At 44.9% G+C, this 21,217-nt stretch overlaps 1 protein-coding gene across 6 annotated transcripts in view; it reads right to left on the bottom strand.

Moving 5' to 3' along the window:
- UNC13B (unc-13 homolog B) overlaps nt 1–21,217 on the bottom strand; it is a 359,613-nt gene that overhangs the window by 281,013 nt on the left and 57,383 nt on the right. For all 6 annotated transcript variants that reach the window (XM_045020551.1, XM_045020545.1, XM_045020550.1 and 3 more), the window contains exons 2-5: nt 20,906–20,935; nt 16,883–16,982; nt 10,043–10,160; nt 8,747–8,870 (exon numbers count right to left, since the gene is read on the bottom strand). In XM_045020551.1, coding sequence (XP_044876486.1) covers nt 8,747–8,870; nt 10,043–10,160; nt 16,883–16,982; nt 20,906–20,935 — 372 coding nt within the window. The remainder of the gene's footprint in view (nt 1–8,746; nt 8,871–10,042; nt 10,161–16,882; nt 16,983–20,905; nt 20,936–21,217) is intronic.

Below are 21,217 nucleotides of genomic sequence, written 5' to 3' on the forward strand. Positions count from 1 at the left end.
AACCAAGGAAACATTTAACAAGAGGTTCACCTCATGCACTTAGAATGTATGGCTGGATTTCAACATGATAAAGAAATACATTACTTACAAGTATTTTAGAAGGAGAGTCATTAATTTTGTATTGTAAATTAAATTTGTGTCTCCACATGTTTTCTCTAAAACTTAACTATGATATAAGCATTCTTGGAAGAAATACAAACAAATGAAATAAGATAACTGAAGGAGAATGGATTTTCAGGTATTATTACCCTGCAACAGCTGACTGAACCACAACCACTTAAAAGAGAACAGAGAGTTGCTGTAGCTGCTGCAGACATCAAGTGGTTCAGAGGATCTCTGAACTCAGGAGTTGGCAGGTTAAACGAAGGAACAAGTATTTCACTTTTTAAAACGTGAACAGACTTGAAAGGGATCTTCTAACTGTTTAGGATTTTAAGCATTTTTAAAGTCAAAAGAGAATTGTAATTCACTTAACAGCCTCACTTTTTTGTTATAAACCCTGCTCCTCAGATATTTATGTTGTGCTCATACATTGGGCAATTTGTTTTTAAAGAATAGCAAGAAAAGCAATGAGCTGCTTTCAATTCTTGGAGAATATAGGAATTGGGGGGGGGCGGGGGGAGAAGAATCACATTTAAGACGTAAGGGATTTTGCATTTATCCAACACAAAAGTCTGCTCTACTATATAAAGGTCTTTAAGATAACTGCTTTACTGGCTGTAAAAAGAAATCAGCACTTTACACGAGGGATTTTTACTTTACACTCATAATTCTTTCCTGGGTGCTGGCTGGTGAGTCTTGCCCACATGCTCAGGGTTTAGCTGATCGCCATATTTGAGGTCGGGAAGGAATTTTCCTCTAGGGCAGACTGGCAGAGGCCCTGGAAGTTTTTCGCCTTCCTCTGCAGGATGGGGCACGGGTCACTTGCCGAAGGATTCTCTGCAGCTTGAGGTCTTCAAACCACAATTTGAGGACTTCAATAACTCAGACATAGGTTAGGGGTTTGTTATAGAAGTGGATGGGTAGGATTCTGTGGGCTGCATTGTGCAGGAGGTCAGACTCGATGATCATAATGGTCCCTTCTGACCTTTAAGTCTATAAGATGAGGGTAGAATTTCTGCAATGCAGAATGAGCAAGTTTCAGTAGATAGTTTTCTTCTATATTACTAATGAAGCAAGACTAACATATCTCACAAAAAGTTTAAGGTGATTTATTATCTATATTGCAATAGTGTCTAAATTCCACCAGACACTGCCAGCACAGAGAAAGAGATCACAGTCTAATGCATGGAGAAGTGATGCAATATGCAAGCAAAGTGATCACGATAAAGACAAATACAAATCCATCCCTTTACTCCACCTAAATGAGCAGTTCACTGATAGGATAAGGAGTTGAATTATGTCAGTGACTTCAATGGTGTATAAAAACCAATTTTTTAATTACAAAAATTAGATTTTGTAATTAAATTGGATTTTATGTAAAATAATTACAGGCTTATTTTTTAAATAAAGTTATTTAAAGTTAAAATTGTGGTGGATTCACCATCATTGATCATTTTAAGATCAAAATTGCATGTTCTTCTAAAAGATCTGCTCTAGGAATTACTTTCAAGAAGTTCTCTGGCCTGTGTTCTCTGGCGGGAGGTCAGACTAGATCGGGGTGGGCAAACTTTTTGGCCTGAGGGCCACATCTGGGTGTGGAAATTGCATGCGGGGCCATGAATGTAGGGCTGGAGTGCAGGAGGGAGTGCGGAGTGTGTGGGCGGGAGGTTTGCAGAAAAGGGCTCAGGGCAGGGGGTTGGGGCACAGGAGGAGTGTGGGGTGTACGAGGGGGTGAGGAGTGCAGGAGGGGGCTCAGGGCAGTGGGTTGGGGTGCAGGAGGGGTGCAGCAGGGGGCTCAGGACACAGGGTTGGGGTGCGGGGTGCAGGAGGGTTTCAGGGTGCGGGCTCCGACCCGGCACCGCTTACCTGGAGTGGCTCTAGGGTGGCATCAGTGCGCAGCGGGGCTAAGACAGGCTCCCTGCTTGCCCTGGCCTCCCACCACGCCGCTCCTGGAAGTGGCCAGCATGTCCCTGCGGCCCCTGGGGGAGGAGGGCACAGAGGGCTCCGCACGCTGCCCTCCCCTGCTGGTACCTCCCCCGAAGCTCCCATTGGCCGCAGTTCCCCGTTCCTGGCCAATGGAAACTGCGGGGGGCAGTACCTGGAGGTGACGGCAGCGCACGGAGCCCTCTGCCCCCACTCCCCAAAGGACTGCAAGGAGGTGGTGCCGGCCGCTTCCAGCAGCAGCGCGGGGCCTGCGGCGTCATGGGGGTGGCAGTCCCGCAACCCAGATCCAAAGCCATGATGGGCCAGATCCAGCCCATGGGCCGTAGTTTCAGGGCCGGCTCTAGGCACCAGCATTCCAAGCATGTGCTTGGGGTAGCAATTCTCAAGGGGTGGCTTTTTTTTTTTTTTTTTGGCGCTTTGGCAGTGGCACTCTGGCTTTTTTTTTGCGCGCGCTTGCGACAGCAAAAAACCTGGAGCTGGCCCTGCATAGTTTGCCCACCTCTGAGCTAGATGATCACTGCGGTCCCTTATGACCTATGAATCCATGAACCTATGAATGATGACACCCTGTGTTAAGGCCTAAACTTACTCTGATCTATTATCATTTAAATTAAATAAGTATCGGAGGGGTAGCTGTGTTAGTCTGGACCTGTAAGAGCAGCAAAGAGTCCTGTGGCACCTTATAGACTAACAGACGTTTTGGAGCATGAGCTTTCGTGGGTGAATACCCACTTTGTCAGATGCATGTATTCACCCACAAAAGCTCATGCTCCAATACGTCTGTTAGTCTATAAGGTGCCACGGGACTCTTTGCTGCTTTTATAAATTAAATAAAACATTATGCATTACATGTTTGCTGCCAAAGTTTTAAAGAAAGTCAAACTGGTAGAAACCACTAGCCATGCCACTATTTAAGAATCAATTTGTCAAAGTGCTATTTCTGCTTTTGACAACAGCAGCCTCTTCTGCGAGTGCAGAGTTTATGTAACTAGTTCAGTTTAGTGATTAGGACATTCAAAGTTAAAAGACAAGAAAGAGAAAGTTACTCACCTTATAGTAACTGGAGGTTCTTCAAGCTGTATGGTCCCTATCTGTATTCCAGTGTGGGCATTCATGCTTTCCATGCACCCAGAGCTGGAGAATTTTGAAAGCACTGTCAGTCTACTCATGTGGGAGAAAATCTTTGCAAGCATCTTGGACTGCCCGCAACTCCAGGATGTTGATGGACATCCCAAGAGGCCAGGATGCACAAGTTCCCTGCACTGTCCATGTGAGCTCCCCAGCTTAAGAGGGAGGCATCTGTAACAATCATCCTGTCTGGTGAGGGAGAAAAAGAGGGGAATGCCTATACATATTTGATGGGGATTCTTCCACCACAGTAGATGATGACAATGATGGACTGTTTGGGGAGTAGACTGTTGGAAGCCATGCCTGCAGGCAATGAAGATGGTGTCTGGTGAAAGCATGAAGTAACATGGACCAAGACATTCTTTTTGATGTTTGTGGGTTGTTTATGACCTGATCTATGAAGTTATTCATCACTTAGAACCTGCCCATCAGCAGATAAGCCCTTGCAATGACTGAATTGAGGGACACTCCAATGAAGTCTGTGTTGGAGTGAGGACACAGACTGAGTTTGCGCTGACCCCTAGGAAAGAAAGAAGCTGAAGCATTGCTGATGTTGACTCAGGCTTCTTGATGTGACTTGGCAGTGATAAGCCAATAATTGAGATAAAGACGATCACAAAGCCAGAACACTTGATATGGGCTTCTACTACTGAAAAGACCTTGTTAAAGACCCTGGGGAAGTAACAAGGCGAAATGGGAGCACTCTGTATTGAAAATTATCAGGGCACACCATGCATCTGAGACAACCTCTGTGAGCGGGGTGAACGTCCACATGAAAGTACATGTCCTTCATATCAAGAGCTGTAAATCACATACCCTTTTCCAAGCATGGGATTATAGATGCAAGTGTGACCATTCAAAATTTCTGCTTGCAAATAAAATGGTGGAGATGGCGAAAATCAAAGATGGATCTCCAGCACTCTTCTTTTTGGATACTAAGAAGTATGTTGAGTAAAAACCCTTTTCTTGGTGCTGAAGAGGTACCCAACTCCATTGTTCCATGCTGTAATTGGAACTATTTCTTGTTTGAGAATCTCCTCATGAGAAAGGCCTCTGAAAATGGGCAGGGGATGGGGGCTTTGGAGGAGGTCAGACGGTAAATTCAATTTCATAACCAGAATGGATGATGATGATTAACACCCACTTGTCCATTACTGCACTCCAGTTGTGAGAAAAGATTGCTAGATGACCCCCCAAAGGATGTGTGGGAATCAGTAGATGGCAGCATCATTAATTTGCAGCTCTCAAACTCCCATAAAAAATATTGGTTAGATGGGGTTGGATCAGCAAGGAGTGTGCCTCCTGCTGTCACAGAAAGTGCAGGGAAATGGGTCTTCTGAATGCTTTGCTTTTTACAGCGTGGCTCATAAGGACATTCATGGTAAAACTGTTGAGCCAACCATCTAGGCTGATATGATTGTCTGTGGAGTTCTCTTTTTGGGGCAGGTTAGATATATTCCCAGGGAGCAGAGGAGTTCTTTAGAGTGTGTAAGAACACATCTCTCTTTTAGTTAAAATGATGCCTTCCACTGAAGGACAGGTCCTCTGCAGTGTTCTGGACCCCTCTGGGAAGCCACAAAGTGTGAAGCCATAATTCACGGCACATCACAATGGCAGTTGCCATTGACCATGAAGATGTATCTGTTGCATCTACCGCTGATTGAAAAGCAGTCCTGACAAACAACTTGCTCTCCTAAACAATAGCCTGGAATTGAGCTCTATCTTTTCTAAATTCACATATTATGCAACTAGTTCAAATAATCATACTTAGCCAACAGTTCTTGATAATGGCTATTCTAAACTGAAGGTTAGAGGAAGAGAAGACCTTCCTTCCCAATAAATCTATGTGTTTACCTCTTCGTTAGCCAGGGTAGATCTAAGGATGTTTCTTTCTAGATCTCTCCATTGCAGCCTAGACAAGCAAACAGTTAGGAGCAGAATAAGAAAAGATATTCCCTTTGGCTGGGACAAAATAGCATTTTTCTGCCCTCTTAGTGGTAGGAGTGCAAGTGTCTTGGGTATATAAAACTGTTCTAGCTAGTTCCAGAATGCTTCCTTTAAAAGGAAGAGCAATCTAGCTGGATCTGGAGAACTGTAGGATGTTAGTTAGTATCCCCAGTGTAAACTCCCGATGTAACTGTTCCTGCAACTGTGTGGGGTCACTGGGGAGGGGCAGGGGGATACTGGAGCAACTGCTTCCTCTGGAGATTATGAGGACCATCTTGTTAGTACTGGGGGAACCACCAGATCCAGTTCATAATCTTCCTCTTCCATGGGTACAGAAGGAAGCTTTGGCTGTCCTCTCGCAGGGGAGGATGGACTAACTCCCGAGTGGATCATGTTAACTCTGCAGGGTGGTACTGATCCCACAGTCCTTAATATGGCCAGTAAGATGGGTCAAAGGGTGGTTGTCAAGGCATGATACCGCACAGAGTGGGTACCAAAGGATCTGAGGCAGGTGCTGAAGTGGAGGTTGGTTCCAGACTAGTCCAGGAAGGGATGCCTCAAAGGAGAAGATATCAGTTCCTCGTGTGGTTTCAAGTCCCCAGAGAAAGAAAATGCCAATTCTGAATCCATCAGCAGTACCAGCAGTTCTGCTGGAGGGAAACCATGGCTGGATGATAGAATGGGGGACAGACTCTTCCCATAAGCTGCATCTCCTGGTGGAGTCAGGACCTCCCTTCTGAGGAAAGGATCTGATGATGATAGAGACTGGGGATCTAGGACAGAATAAACATCAGGTGAAGCATAAGACTGTGCTCTCCCTGGAATACAAGGGGACCTGTCCATTTGAACCAGCAGAGCTGGTGTAGCTGTTACAGTTTGGCAAGGTAAAGCAGATACCATCGGTGGTTGAGGCTTCAATGGCTGCCCTTTGTCGGTGCCCTTGGTTCTCAGTTGTTAGGGTTACTAGGCACCGAAGTACCATTGCCACTGGAGCAAAGTCTGGTACTGACGGACACCAGGATTTGTGGGCTTTCAAATCATGACCCTGAAGTTTAGGATGCTCTAAGTTCTCATGGGCTGAGTGGGAAGACTTGCTCAACTTAGGCAGGGCTGAATCCAACTTCTCTGAAGTGGATTTAGAGGATGATTTGCTCTTCCGTTTGTGAATGCTCCCTGCCTTTCTGACAAGACCCCAATGGGGGATCTTTGGGAGTAGACTCCCTCGCTCCTATGTCAGACCTCACAGCAGGAGGCACACTCCTTGCTGATCCAGACCCATGTACAGCCAGGGTCTGACTGCGGCCTCATAGCTTTCTCCACTAAGTGCTTCTTAAGACAAAAGTTCCCACCCCTCACGGGCACGAATGAGGATACTACACCATGCTGCAACAAGGGCTTCCCCGACGCAGTACTGGCAGCGTTGGTTGTTGCCAACATAGAAGAAGCATGAGCAAGAACCACAAATTCTGAAACCCTGAATCCTGGGCTTAGTTCAGAACCCATAATGCAGTACGGGGGCAAAGGGGTAGGAAATTCCCCAGGACAGAGGTTCTGACCGAGGTCATGAAGTAGTAAGAAGGAACTGGAGAGGCGGTCAGTCCGCTCCGCCCTCTATCTCCTTGGTTGAGGCATGAGAAAAGCAAGGGCACATGAATGGACCAACAGACAGTGCTTTCAAAATTCTCCAACTCTGGGTGCACATGTGTACCCATAGTGGAATACACATAGGGACCAGCACTTGAAATACCTCGTTTTCTCTTCCAGTCTGAATAAAATCTAGGTGTGAAAGGATGAGCTCTGCTAATTCTAGAATCTTGAAGGACATGGTGACAAGAAAATCAGTTCAATTCACTAACTATAAATATTTACTTCATTTAATAAATCAGTTTTCAATGCAAAACATGCTTTGATAATTTTTTTTCTTTTGTGTCCAGCATAAGGTAACTTTATTTAACTAATTAAAAAAACAAAAATGCTCAGAGGTTTTTACGTATTTAGTTGCATTTGAATTCCCAAATACAGCTTCACACTAATCATAAAGTAAAAAATTAACCTAGTAATTAAAACATTTTTCAACATTTTCTAAAAATTAAGCCTCAGAATAAATGTAAGTTGAGCTTTACAACAGTTTTATAACAGCTTAAATAACTGTGTATAAATACAGTGTATTCTGTTTAGCAAAAACAAATATAGTATAACGGCTATATTTAGTTGCAAATCAATGAGTTTTAATGGTTACAAACAAGTCAGAATCAACCTCTCTTTAGGAAAATAACTAAAAATGCAAAACAATTAAAATTCATCATTTAAATCAAACCACCCGGTCAGTGGCTAGTTTTCTATAGGCAATGTAACATGATGGGTGTTCAGGAGGAGTTTTCATGATGAGAGGGTAACGACCTTCCAGACCAGATCCCTACATATGGCAGACATGACCATTTAAAGTACAGGGCAGCCTCTCATGCTGGTCTACTAAGTCAGAAAGGAATGTCTATTATATTTACAAATTATGATGTTCATTCTGATCTGCCTCATCATTCAGCTATCATCTACGCGCACAAAAATCACACTCAGTAAGGCTTTCAGAATATGAAATCTTGACACAGATCTTAGAGCCTCAAAGTCAAATCCTGAGTCCTGCTTACATCATACGAAGGGGTACATAAGATGAATACGACTTAACTTGGCTCTACAGCAAGATGGCCAATTCTGAGGATGGTTGTCCAAGTGCACAAACTATCTATAACCAATCTGCAGGCTCATGGTGCAGTGCTACTCAGCTCAGAAGAGAGCTCATGCAAAGGAGTCAAACAAAATAAGAGGTCACCTTATACTGATGAACAAGTTTAAAACGCTTAGCAAGTTCAACCTGATAACCAAGGAAGCAAGAGCTAAGGTTGTCCCCTATGCCTTTAGCATTCCCAACAGCCCATTATGGGTTGGGGAGGAAGTAGCGTAGTCCTGTGTGTATACAGACCACTAAAATATCTAAATCTTTTCTAATCTAGCTTTTCTCTGTAGATATACAGTAACTTCTTTATGACTGATGCTTTTGCTCTAAACTGGCTGATTTTGAATGTCCTGTAGTTTTTAACCAGATGCATCTATACAGCTGAAAAACTGCTCCTATAAAAGTTTGTTATTCCTGTGTTGTTGGGTAGGTGATATTAAGCTAGGATACAAACAAAACAGAACATCCAACTTTATTTACGAACAGGCAGCCGTAGATGGCACTTGCACTTCATTAAATAAATTGCACAGCTCTCCAATTCATTGCACCATTTAGAATGAATAAACTGTCAGGTAAGTGGTTTGAAACGTGCTCCCTGGTTCAAAATGAAGCATCTTGTGTCACACTCCCGAAACTTCTAAAACTACTAGCAGCTTTAGCTCACGCTAGGCTAAAGATTCATGGCACAAAGAAATGTTCAGATCCCTCTTATTTATGTTGATCATCTAGGTAATAAAAGATTCAACAAGGAAGCTGTAATATATGAAATTTCATCTGCAGTTAGGCTCAGAGCACTACACATGTTCTATTGTTATATAAACAATGACGATATAAACAGAACTCCATTGAAATGTTATTGTAGCATTCCAGTTAAGCCACCAAAATACAACTCACCAAAAGGTAACTCGAATCTTGTATCCAGCAAAATTTTATGGGGAGTTGGCTTTTTGGTCCCACAGATCTCATCATGCTTCATTACGACCTCTGCCTCCAGCGTAGACCACTCTCCAGGTCCTTCCTATAAATTAAAAGCCACGAATTCAAGTCCCTAGGTCTGACGATCCTTTATCCTGGCAGTCATCCTTATATAATGAATTCCATTGGACATTTGCTGATGTAAGGAGCCCAGGAACAACCCAAAAGGATTAATAAGATTAGCAATATACTCTGCTAGTCTTTACTTCTAAAAGTTGACCCAGTTTTCTGTTTGCCATATCCCACTGCTGACTGCTTCCCCTGGAGATCTGGCTGCACAAATTCTGCGGGATCATTTAAATGCTTATACCAAAATAAGGAAGAGAGAATTTAAAATGTAACTGCAGCAAACATACTCACATCCAATGGGAATTTTGCATAGAGAATTCAATAACAATCACTGAGGAGAACTGGGGCTCCTAAAACAATTTAGCACAATCAAATTCATGGTGGCTGGGTTCCCCCTACCTCCTTTTGCCTATTTTCTCCTATTGCCAAAGTTAATTACCATCTCCCGGCTCTAGAATATCCAGCTCTGTAAACTCTCTCTTTTAAATAGTGTCCACATACACTGGGCTATGTAAATAAATGTGTAAGTTTAGACCTGCTTTCAGAACTTGTGACTTGAGTAGCTAACAGAAGAATTTCAGAAGTTAGGAAATCCCTGTTACTTCGCAACCAACACTAATCATAGTATATGTTTTGAGGCTTTATTTAGGGAATCTGCAGGTATCCTCTAGCATTAAGTATAACTCCAAAGGAAAAGTCCTCATGCCACCAGGTGAAGGTCAGAGTTTGTTAGTTACAAGGGTGGCCCACAACAGTCCCTATTTTGAATACAGAGAGATTTCAGCTGCTAGCATGTTATGCAGTAATATTTTTACAATTTTTCCCATGAGCGTTACAATTCTAACAAATCAGTTTTTGAGAGGTCTATATGTGAGCTATCAAAGCTATACATTCTTCACAAAATTAGATCTCTTATTACATTTGTAGAACTGAGACCTCAGAAGCATGTACAGTAGATTCAATTTTTGTTTGGGTTACTAGTGGCCTCTGTGATCCAAAAATACAGGCCTCTTCCACACACACTTCCCCAAGTTTCTCAGAAGCACCAGTAACTTGCATACAGTAGCTATGTGCACCATGTGGCTAGATTAGAGGCATATTAACCTTGGCAATGCACTTTCACATTAGCGTTACGTGTTAGCTAACCTCATCGGACTGCCGGATGGCCTTAAGTGCAATCCACACAGTCCCAACCATAGTGTCCCAGATCAGCCCTTTGTTCCATACTTCAACAATCAGGCCCAGGTCCAGCCGACTGATCTCACTGCAAGGAAACAAAAAAGCAACATTTAAGAGAAAACTAGAAAGTAGTTGTAAACTCAGCTTTTGACTTTAAATGACAACCATTTGCACACAAGGGAATAAATAACCTCAATTAAGCTACTGTAATTTAAAAGTATTAGGTGGGTCTGTTATATCTCTTGAAAGAAATTATTTATATGCACCTCTTCACATTAGACTACAGCCTTTTTCCAAATTCAGTCATCTATCCATCTGGTGGACTTGACACAGCTATAAGGAAACACGGAATGACACATGGAGTGGGATCCTGGGCTGGAATACATAGAGGTGACTTGGTTCTCTGTATTCCTGGGCTGGTTCTCTGTGGTCCTCCTCTCAGTGTGAAAGGATCAGCCACTCCCATCCCTAACAAAGGGAATGGCCATGCGATTCTCAGCCAGTAGGGGTCTAGTAGGGAGGGACACGTAGCCTTCATATGCTGAGCTTGTTCAAGACCTTTGTTACCAGGAGTATAGATAGGAAGAATTTCCTCCCTGCCCCATGGGTAAAGGGAGCATCTCTCATCAGTACATCTCTTCCTGATGTATCATCCCAACATAGGTAACTTGTTTAGACCACTCTCTGGCATGCCCACTTGAGAGAAAGTTAAACACTAGCCCCTAAATCCAACGACCACTTTTGTGTCCTCTACCAACACATTACGCCTATAGGTGTCATACTTGCCTTTCCTGTAAGGTAAGCAGCAACTCAGGAATGCTTTGTGAAATATTGCCCTATTCTAGGCTTCCCAGCATAGGAGGAAAAAATCGGATGCACCTTGCTTTTTGTGAACTGCAAGGAAGGCTTACAATCTGAGTCAGGGACCACGTTTTGGAATACGAGCTCTCTGAAGGGCTCATCTTCAGAGCATTTTTGTACAGTTGCAGTTCTTTTGAGATCAGATTTCATGGGAATGATGCACTGCTACATGAATCCTTTTGCTAGGCAGAGTGCATCCACACTTAATGTTTGTCAAAGGAATTTGGAAATCTTATAAATAGTGAATTGTCCCTAGATTGCCATCAGGCTAAAGAGTCTTGTGAATTATTCACTGACTTATTCATCACCCAGATACAGATCAATAATTGTACAACTGGAGACCGCAAACTTCAGGGTCCTCTGGGACAGTCTCATGTGGAAATATGCTACAAAAACAAAAACACTGTTGAAACAAAAGTAAATCCTATGCCTGCAGCAAAGTAAGTGGACACCTGTTAATATCCACGTTTCCCTTCCAGTTCCACAGCATAGGTTCTTGACCCAGGATAGGCAGGCTTTGAGTTCAGCAATGTTCAGACTAGCATTTGAGTGAGGTATAGGCAGTATTTTTTAAAACTGAGTGCTTACACGTACACAAATGGTTTCCTGTAACTTCTTGCTCTGTCAGTGCTGTCATACAAATGACCGGCTTGTTGCAAGTATCTTGATACTTGTCCCAACCCAGAGAATTGAATCCCAAACAAAGCTCTCTACTTAGCTTCAATGTACAGATCAAGAAATCAAGTGCAAAACCCCAACCAACTTCTGTTCAAAATTCTGAGGCACTAGTCAGTGAACCATCTTAAGGAGGAATATCAGCCAAATGAACTGCTTTGATGGCTTCAACTGTGTCTCCCTTTCTCCATCTACTGGTTAGAGGAAGAATAATTTCAAACCAGAGAACAGACAAACCAAGAAACATTATTTCACAATGTTATTTTTCTTTCTGACTTAAAATCTAAAACTTTAATGCTGTTTAGGGCTAGAAAGAAAGTAACCAACCAACATTCATATTTGCAAAGAGAAAGCAGTTTTTGCTTTGTGTGAGATGTCCAGCACTTTAAAAGCTACTTCCAAACTAGAAAATGCTTCCAAAGACAAAAGTGGAAATGCTCTACCTGGAAAAAAAGCAAATCTCAAATATCCCACATATAATGCTGCCAGAAGCTGAACTGCTACCTTTTACAAGGCATTTTAGAGCTATAAAAAATACTAAAACACACTAACTAGTTTTATCAGCCAAGGAAACACCTTTGATTTGTTCTGCTATTTTAGAATACCTTTTTGGACAGGTCAATGGGGTACACTTTGCTGTTAAGAGAGTCTTTCCCTGGGGGAAGAAGCTACAATACACCTTATCCAGCTTCATAAAAGAGTACAAGATTAGAGAACCTGGGCTGGTAAATAGCAATATGAACATAAACAAAATTTATGTCTCTTGGACCAGCGTAATATACAGTGGATACGTACTGCAACCCATACTTTGTGCCATGTGGAATGTTTTAGTGACAGAGCAACATCAGGACCACTGTCCCATTGCCTGGGTGAGGCTGTGAGCAACATGGTGATGTTGTTCAGCCTTTGCTAGCGTTCTGCTTTTATGTTCCCTAGCAACTAATTGGGAGTGGCGTAGCAACCTTAGTGCAGCCTGTCTGTGCTCCTGGCTGCAAGGGAGAGCAGCTCTGGTGGCTGTCATAAGTAAAGATGATGAGATTGCCACTGGGTGAAAACATTCATCCAAAATGAAGGTGTGTGCCCCTTAAATCACCCTGGTGAGCCTGGTGCCTGCCCCAGTGGGCAGGGCAGGAGGTGGTATAACCACACAGTTTACTGGCTCCTGTGAGCGGTGGCCTGACATGCTGCTGCTTTTGCCACTGCAGTTCCCGGAAGAGCCCTGCAGCTCTGCGGATATCTGATTTATATCTGCAGATATAAATTTTGTAGCTGCACAGGACTTTATCTGTTTTCAACTGTCCATAAAATATGGCTTTGGGAAATCACATATCATCCATATGTACAAGGTGAACAGCCCAGCGAAGCTGCACCTGTAGGATTAGGGATTTGTCCACCATTGTAGGGAAGTTATAACATTGGGAGGAGGAGTTAGCAGCATCCCTAAGGGATGTCTGCTGGGTTTGAAACTGGAGTTGAGCCAGCCCTGGAGGCATCTCATATGTAGCCTGGCATGTTGAACCACGAAGCTGGTAGCTACCATGTGACCAAGGAGCTGTAGGCAGATTCTTGCTTGTGTCCTGGGACAAGTAGAGAGCGTGCGTATGAGCTGTGTGATAGCGAGGAATCTGTTGTATGGGAGCGAGGCCCTGCTCTGGGTTGAGTCGAGATGAGCTCCAATGAACTCTATCTGTTGTGTGGGTATCAGGGTGGATTTTTGGATGTTTATTTGGAGACCTAGGCTGCGAAAAAGGGAGATGGCGAGACACGTGGCTTGATGTGTGTCGCCATAGAAGTCACCCTTGATGAGGCAATCGTCCAGATAGGGGAAAAGTGTGACTCCGTGTTTGCGGAGGTGAGCCACAACGACGGCTAGGGTCTTGGAAAAAACTCTTGGAGCCGTGGAGAGTCCAAAAGGAAGAACTCGGTATTGGAAGTGATCATGACCGATTGTGAATCGTAGGAAGCATCTGTGAGCTGGATGAATTGATATATGGAAGTAAGCATCTTGTAGGTCGAGGGCTGTGAACCAGTCCCCTTGATCCAATGCGGGTATTATTGTGCACAGTGTGACCATCTTGAATCTTTGTGTGCTCACGAATCTGTTCAGTCAGCGTAGGTCTAATATAGGCCTCCATCCCCCGGTCTTTTTCTGCGTTAGAAAGTAATGGGAGTAGAAACCTGTCCCCTGGTGTTGCAGAGGTACAGGCTCCACTGCGCCTAGTTGCAGAAGGTGAGCCACTTCTGTGCGAAGTAATTGCTCGCGAGAAGGGTCCCTGAAGAGGGACAGGGAAGAGGGGAAGGTAGGATATAAAAGGGATGGAGTAACCGGTCTGAACTATTTCGAGGACCCAGCGGTCCTGTGTGATCCGCTGCCAGGCATGTTGGAAATACTGGAGGCGGTGGCCAAATGGACAAGTGGTGGAATCAAGGGGTACAGACCCTCAACCAAAGCTTCAAAACTGTTGTTTATTGCCCTGTGGACGGAAGGTGGTGGCTTGATTTTGATTCGGTCTGCGCTTGGGGGGGGGGGGGTCTAGTATGATTCCGAGTTGTGTCGTATCGTCTGGATTGAGGGCAATAGTACTGATGTGTTCGTGGTCTTTGGTAGGGTTGGTATCGCTGTCTCCTGGGGAGAGATGGTTGAATGCCCAGGGTGCGCAATGTCGCTCTGGAATCCTTCATAGTATGGAGGAGTTCATCGGTTTTTTGGGAAAAGAGTTTGTCCTTATCAAAGGGGAGATCCTCCACTTTAGTCTGGAGTTCTTTAGGAATGCCGGACTCAGAGAGCCATGAGGTTCTGCGCATATAACCACAGTAGTTGCAGTAGTACGGGCTGCTGTGTCCGCCGTGTCTAAAGACGCCTGTAGGGCTGTTCTCGAGATCAGTTGTCCCTCAGACAGGATTGATTGGAAGTCTGCTCTTCTGTCCTTTGGTATGTAGGAGGCAAATTCGAAAAGCTTATTGTAATTATCGAAATCATAACTGGCGAGGAGGGCAGAATAGTTAGCAATCCTGAACTGTAGTGTAGAGGATGTATAAACCTTGCATCCCAGGACATCAAGGCATCTAAAGTCTTTGTCTTGAGGGGTGGGTCGATATTGTGACTGTTTGGTCCTCTGTGTCACTGCCTTGGTGACAAGGGAGTTCGGTGGTGGATGAGAAAATAGGAAGTCTGCGTCCTTTGCAGAAACGTAATATTTACGCTCAGCCTTCTTGCAAGTTGGTACCAGAGAAGCTGGGGTTTGCCAGAGAGTGTCAGCTGGCTCCATGAGTGCTTCATTTATAGGGAGCGCGATTTTTGAGGGCGCAGACGGTTGAAGGATTTTAAGGAGTTTGTGTTGCTTCTCCTGAACCTCTTCCAAGGGAATATCCTGGCTGATTACAACCCTCCAAAAAAGTTCTTGGAACTGTTTGTAGTCGTCCACGGTCTGTGGAGGTGAAGGGAGGATGGCTTCATCTGAGGCTGGTGGAGAGTTAGGGTTAGGCGAGTCAGGATATGGTGCGTAGCTCCCCGGCTCAGGAGGGGGCTCAGGCACCCTGGAAGTGGATGGAGCAGGAGACTGAGGTACCGAAGGAAGACGATTGGTAGGAGGATTCTGCCACAGGTACCACTGAGGCCAAGGCATGGGGTAGGAGAACCCAGGCATCACCCACGGAGGGGCAGCATAGGGAAACTGAGGCTGCTGAACTTGAGCCGTGACCTGAGGTGGTAAAGGTGCCTGTGGAGGAGAAGCAGGAGGGGAGAACTCCGCTTGCTGTTCAAGGTCACCGTCGGTGAAAGACAGTTCAGGTGGAGAAAGTGGCAGGTCAAGGAAGGAGTCCTCTGTATCCAGGAGCGGAGAATGAGGCTCAGGTGGCACTAAAAGGTCACTTTGAGTGAGCAGCTGTCGTTCTTGCTCTCTGGGCTGAACTAAGTCTACTCTCTGCTCTAGCTCTTTACTAGGAGAGAGTGACAGAGTTTCCTGTTGAATTGTGCTTGGAGGTGCCCTGCAGGGGGTCCACAGCTGGTGCATAGGTCGCAGAGTGGCTGGGTGCCGACCCTGTTCTCGGTGCCGAGGCTGATCGCGCTGTCGGCACCGCGGCTATTTTTGTTGCTGAGGCAGAGCGCGCTGGCGGGATCGCAGCTGCTTTCAGCGCTGAAATTGACCAGGTTGAAAGCAGCGCGGCTGTTCTCAGTGTCGGCGCCGAATGCGCTGTCGGCACCGCGGCTGTTGCTGGTGCCGAGGTACGTGGTGCCGGTGCTGCAGCGTGCCTGGGTGCCGAAGAGGAGTGAGGTGTCCGTGCCGCAGCCGTTTGCGGCACTGAGGGGACCGAACGGGTAAGTGCCTTACCAGCGCGGGAAGTCTGGTCCCTGCCTCTCAGCTCTGTCAGAGCAGTAGCTGAGGCATCCAAAGAGGCTGAAGCAGATGTACTTCGTGCTGTCCGCACAGGGGGTAGGGATCTCGCCGGAGACCCCTTACCCTTGTTAGAGTCTCGTTTGTGAGACTTTTGCACTTCGTGCGTCCGCTCCAGGGAGGGTGAAGCGACGCTCAACACCGGTTCCGATCTGGCTGGGGAGCGTGTGGGAGTGGGTTCCACTTTTCCCGTCTCCGACAGTGGCTGCAGGGATTTCTCCATCATAATGATCTTGAGGCGCAGATCCCTGTCACGACGAGCTCTTGATTTGAGGCTTGCACAGTGTTGGCACTTCGCGGGGATGTGGGTGTCCCCGAGGCACTTCACACACTGGGAGTGGCCATCTGACCGTGGCATGGAGCCCTGACAGGAGATGCATCTTTTGAAACCCAAAGCTCCTGGCATTGTGAGTTAGAGATGGGCGAGGAAAGTGTCTCAATGGGAGACAAGCCTGAGGGATTTTTTTGTTTGTTTTTTTTTAACTAAGTAACTAACTATGTAACTATACTAAAGGAAGGGAAACAACTGGGAAGTAATTAATAATTATTTCTATGTTTCCTATTGAGATCAGGGAAGAGAAGGCAGCACTGCCCCGAGTCCCGTCTTCAGCTGAGGACGGTTGAGAAGGAACTGAGGAGGGTGTGGGAAGCACGCACTCAGGAAGATTCCAACTAGACGGGAGATACCATCTGGGTGCGTGCGCCCCAACCAGGCACTGCTACTGAAAATCTCCGATCGACAGCGCCGGGACGCACCGTCACCTAGAGTGGAGCACCCATAAGAACAGCACTCGAAGAACTACTGTTGGTCATGGTATTTCTTTTTAAGGGTTGATCTTTCTATGCACATCTAGTTGTTGTACAGGACTGTACTTACAACATGAAGTCTTGTTCCCAGCAGGGCTGGTCCCCTCGCACTGCAACTGTTGTACTCTTCACATTTTGCACTTTCAAGGTCACATAGGTATTAAATTTATCTAAACAAAGAAAGAGTAAAATGATTACTTTTTGCTATTACCATCTCTTACAAAAGCAACATTATAAAGCCGCTAGTTCTACCACACACAAAAAATGCTATTGGTAGGCACATTATCTGGCTATTTATGAAGTCCATAAGAAAACACATTTGAAAAAAAATCTTTCATGGATTTGCATCTTCCACAAAAATGTTACCCTCAATTTCTTAGAGAGGTGAGATTCATACAGGACTGAATAAAATCATTCTCTCTCTAAAATGAGGGCAAGCTACGATCACCTACAGTGAGTTAACAGCAGCTTTAAGAGAAAATATCAAATCCTGAAGAAAAACAAACACAAGAGACAACTTGCCCAAAGGCAGGTGGGGGAAACTGGATCTAAAGGCCAGGACATCATCTATCCCTTAAACAGATGCAGTAACGATAAATGTGTACAATATGCACTGAGGGACATAGCCCCAAGCTACTCTCATGAATCTGGATCCTCCTCTGTGACACCATGTATAAGGGTTTCTGAGAACAAATTGATGAAAAAATGTATTTTGAAACTTATGCAGCTTAATATTAAGCCAGCTGTACTAAAAGAACAAGCCACATTGTCGTGTTTTACCAGTTTGAGTTATATTATATAAATAAATAAATATAAAAATAACCTAATTACCTTGTAGTATTTCTACCCAGCACAATTCCAAACCACACCTCCTTGGTAGCTGCTATTTATTCCTTACTAGCCATGATGAAAAGACATGTGGGCATAGGCCGATACAAAGTTTAAACACCCAGCAATCTGAGAATGAAAGAGCTCCCATTTCAGGAGCAGTTCTTGCCTGAGGCACTCAACCAATCATCAACCTCTGCACAAGTCATGTACTAAACAAGCAGGGTCCACATTTCAAAAGAGGGAACATTTTAGCAATGCAGTGTCCCAGTATAGCGAGTCTCAAAACAAGTCAGATCATAGTCCATTACTACTCTGATTCATGCTCAAAACTGCAGACTGGTGCTGCAGGCTACGCTACCATATCCGAGCAATTGGCCACACAGACTGATTAGGAAGCTTTCTACACTCTTAGCCAAGAAATCAGAACTGTGATGGACTGTAACTGCGGCTACTGTGTATGGGAATTTTGAAGTAGACAGTAGCCCAGAACCAAAAGGATGACAGGGAGGCAGCATAGTCCAGTGGTTTAGACAAAACTGGGAGTCACTGGACTCTGGGTTATATTCACAGTTTTACCACTGTCACACAGTAAGACGTTGGGTATGTCAATGAAGCCACACACATCTCGGAATGAGTCCCATGTAGTGAGAGATTATGCAACCATGAAAATTGCTGCATAATTGCCTTTGTTTTCAGGCTGCCACATAACTAGGCTCCAGAAACCATTTTCATTTCTTTAAAAAATTAAGTGCCTAGCCCTTGTTGCAAATATAATCTTTAAAATGTGAATGAAATACAAACTGAGTGTACAGCCTGCTGGAAACAATAGCGCTGGGGAAAGTATGGACAGCTCTCATTCATCTCATATAGGGAATTAACACTGAAATTTAACACCTAATGTGTAAACAGTACTAACTATTTCACTGCCAATCATTTTAGTCGAAATATTCAGCTACTGTACTTTATATTTGAATACAATGCTTGATACTGGATCACTTTGTAGAATGTAAGTTCTTGGGGCCGGGGCTATTTTTTAATTTGTTTTACATTATGTGTACACAGTGCTTGGCACAATGGGACTCTCGCCCCAGATCAGGGCCTTTAAGCACTATGATAATAGAAAATATTAAAACATTTGTTATAGCAACACCCAAAGGGTTCAGTCAGGATGAGGGCCCCATTGTGCCAGGCATTGTTTTCCAGTTAATCATTGGAACAACTTAACAAGGGGTGTGGTGGATTCTCCATCACTGAACATTTTTAAGTCAAAATTGGAAGTTTTTCTAATAGTTTCTCTAGTTCAAACAAGAATTAATCCAGGAAAGCCCTATGGCAAATGCTATACAGGAGGTCAGATTAGATTATCACAATAGTCCCTTCTGGCCTTATCTATGAAACCACTGGGGAGGGGGAGGGGGAGAGAGAGAGAGAGAGAGAGACTCTGATCAGGAGAGTTCATATTAGAACCTATGGCCCATGGGCTATACACAGCCCCCCTAGAGCATTTCATAAGACCCATGGCCTGCTTCAACACAATATACTAACAGCCGATTCATTTGCGTTTTGTTGTAATATTTACATCATTTTAGTTTACACAAGTGTAAATCGACAATACTGTACATAGAAAACCTATCTAAATACAACAAAACAAGCAGAAAAGATAGAAACCAATACAATCACTTCAAATCTTATTAAAATATGTAGAGTGTTTGAACCACATGAGGTTGTGCTCAGGTTTATGTGGCCCTCCTGGGTAATAAGGTTGGGCACCACTGAACTAGAAGACACACAAAGGGGTTGGAGACGAAACCTATAATATACAAGCCAGAGAACAAGGTGACATTGGCCCAGTTTTGTTGCTTACATGTTTTTTCAGTGGAGGTTTTCAAGTTTTGTCATCGCCTGGGGCAGAAGCAGGGCATGGGAACTAGCTAGAGTGGAGGGAGCTGGTAAGAATAATGGAGTAGGAAGAGGAAGGCAGCTCATCACGCACCCAGCCACATTTAACAGGCAGCGTTTTGTAGGCATCATGGCCAGGGCCGGTGCAACCATTAGGCGAACTAGGAGGTGGAGTGGAGGTGAGCTGGGGCGGGGAGGGCTGCCTGCAGTAACGGGGGGGGGTGCACAGGGGAACCACTCCCTGCCCCAGATCACCTCCACTCTGCCTCCTCCACTGAGCACACAGCCCCTGCTCTAATTCTCCTCCAATCAGCGTGGCAAGCCCAGGAGGGGAGGAGAATTAGAGCGGCGCTGGCGTGCTCAGCGGAGGAGGTGGAGCGGAGGTGAGCTGGGGCCGACTCCCTGGGTGGGGTTAGCTGCCCCAGAGTGTGGGGGTAGCTGCTGCAGGGTGGGCTCCCCAGATGTGGGGGGGGTGGCGGGCTGGGTTAGCTGCTGCGGGTGGGCTCCTCTGGTGGGAGGGGCGGGTGGGCATGGTTAGCTGCCGCAGGGGGGGGCAGCGGGTGGGATTAGCTGGGTGGAGGTGGTGGCGGTGGCACAAGGTCCTGATCACGGCAGAAGAGAGAGTCTGAATGAGAAAGTTGAAGGAGGATAAGGTAGTGACTGTTTGGATCTATCACGAAATCTCTCATGCATAAGGGGTAGCATGGAAGAAGCACAAAACTGCTTGAGAGAAAACTGGCTGGGGCAGGAAAAGCTGGCAATGTTGGCCAAGCGAAGGCAGCTGTCAGCCTCACAGTAAGTTCCTCGGGCAGCTAAACAGAGCAGGGTTAAGTTATGAAGAGCTTTGAAGTCAATGACCAGAAGCTGGGAGGAAAACGGGGAACCACCAGAGAGATCCCAAGGGGGTTGACATGGTCAGAGAAATGAGCCGGAAAGATGATTTTACCAAAGAATACTCTGCATATGCTAATTATTAGTGAACAAGAGTTTGAGAAAACTGAGTCACAGAAGGAATCTAGACAAGATAAGAAGTGAGGGAACACAAATATTCAGCTCAGGCTTATTAGTGAACATAAGAAAAAACATTTCTAAAAGTATGAAAATTAGACCACCTTTGTGTGTACTTGATTGCTCCTCCAGTCTCTCCAATACCTCTGAATTACTCTCTTCCCAGAAATGAGGAAAACACACAGTATGTAATAGCTGTGCCGAATAATACCCACAGCAAAGAGAAACATACATTCAGTGATGTTAGCCCACACAATATAGCAGAAAGAGGAGAACAGACTATTGAACAGCCTTAAAAATCAATAGTGGTGCCTGCAGGTTAATGACTGCTTAGAGCAAGAAAAGTCTAGCTCACCTGGTGGCCCCTGGAGTTTTGCTTTTTTCACTGTGAAGAAAAAAAAAATACACATTTAGTGTTTGTGTCATGGTAACAGTTTTATTCTAGGAGTTATACAACACAAGATCTGTCAAGCACTCAGCACAGGTCTGCACGACAGGGGTTCTATGTGTTCTGATCCCATTTTTCACTGTATAACAAACCTGTGACACGGATTTCCCCTGTAAACTGGGGTAATCGGCTCCGAAAGGTAGTTGTGAGGATTAATGTTTGTACAGCACTTTGACACTAAAAGTCATCATTGACTTTACACATACATTATAACTGCAC

This window comes from Mauremys mutica, chromosome 6 (assembly GCF_020497125.1).
Source record: "Mauremys mutica isolate MM-2020 ecotype Southern chromosome 6, ASM2049712v1, whole genome shotgun sequence".
Taxonomy (NCBI): domain Eukaryota; kingdom Metazoa; phylum Chordata; order Testudines; family Geoemydidae; genus Mauremys; species Mauremys mutica.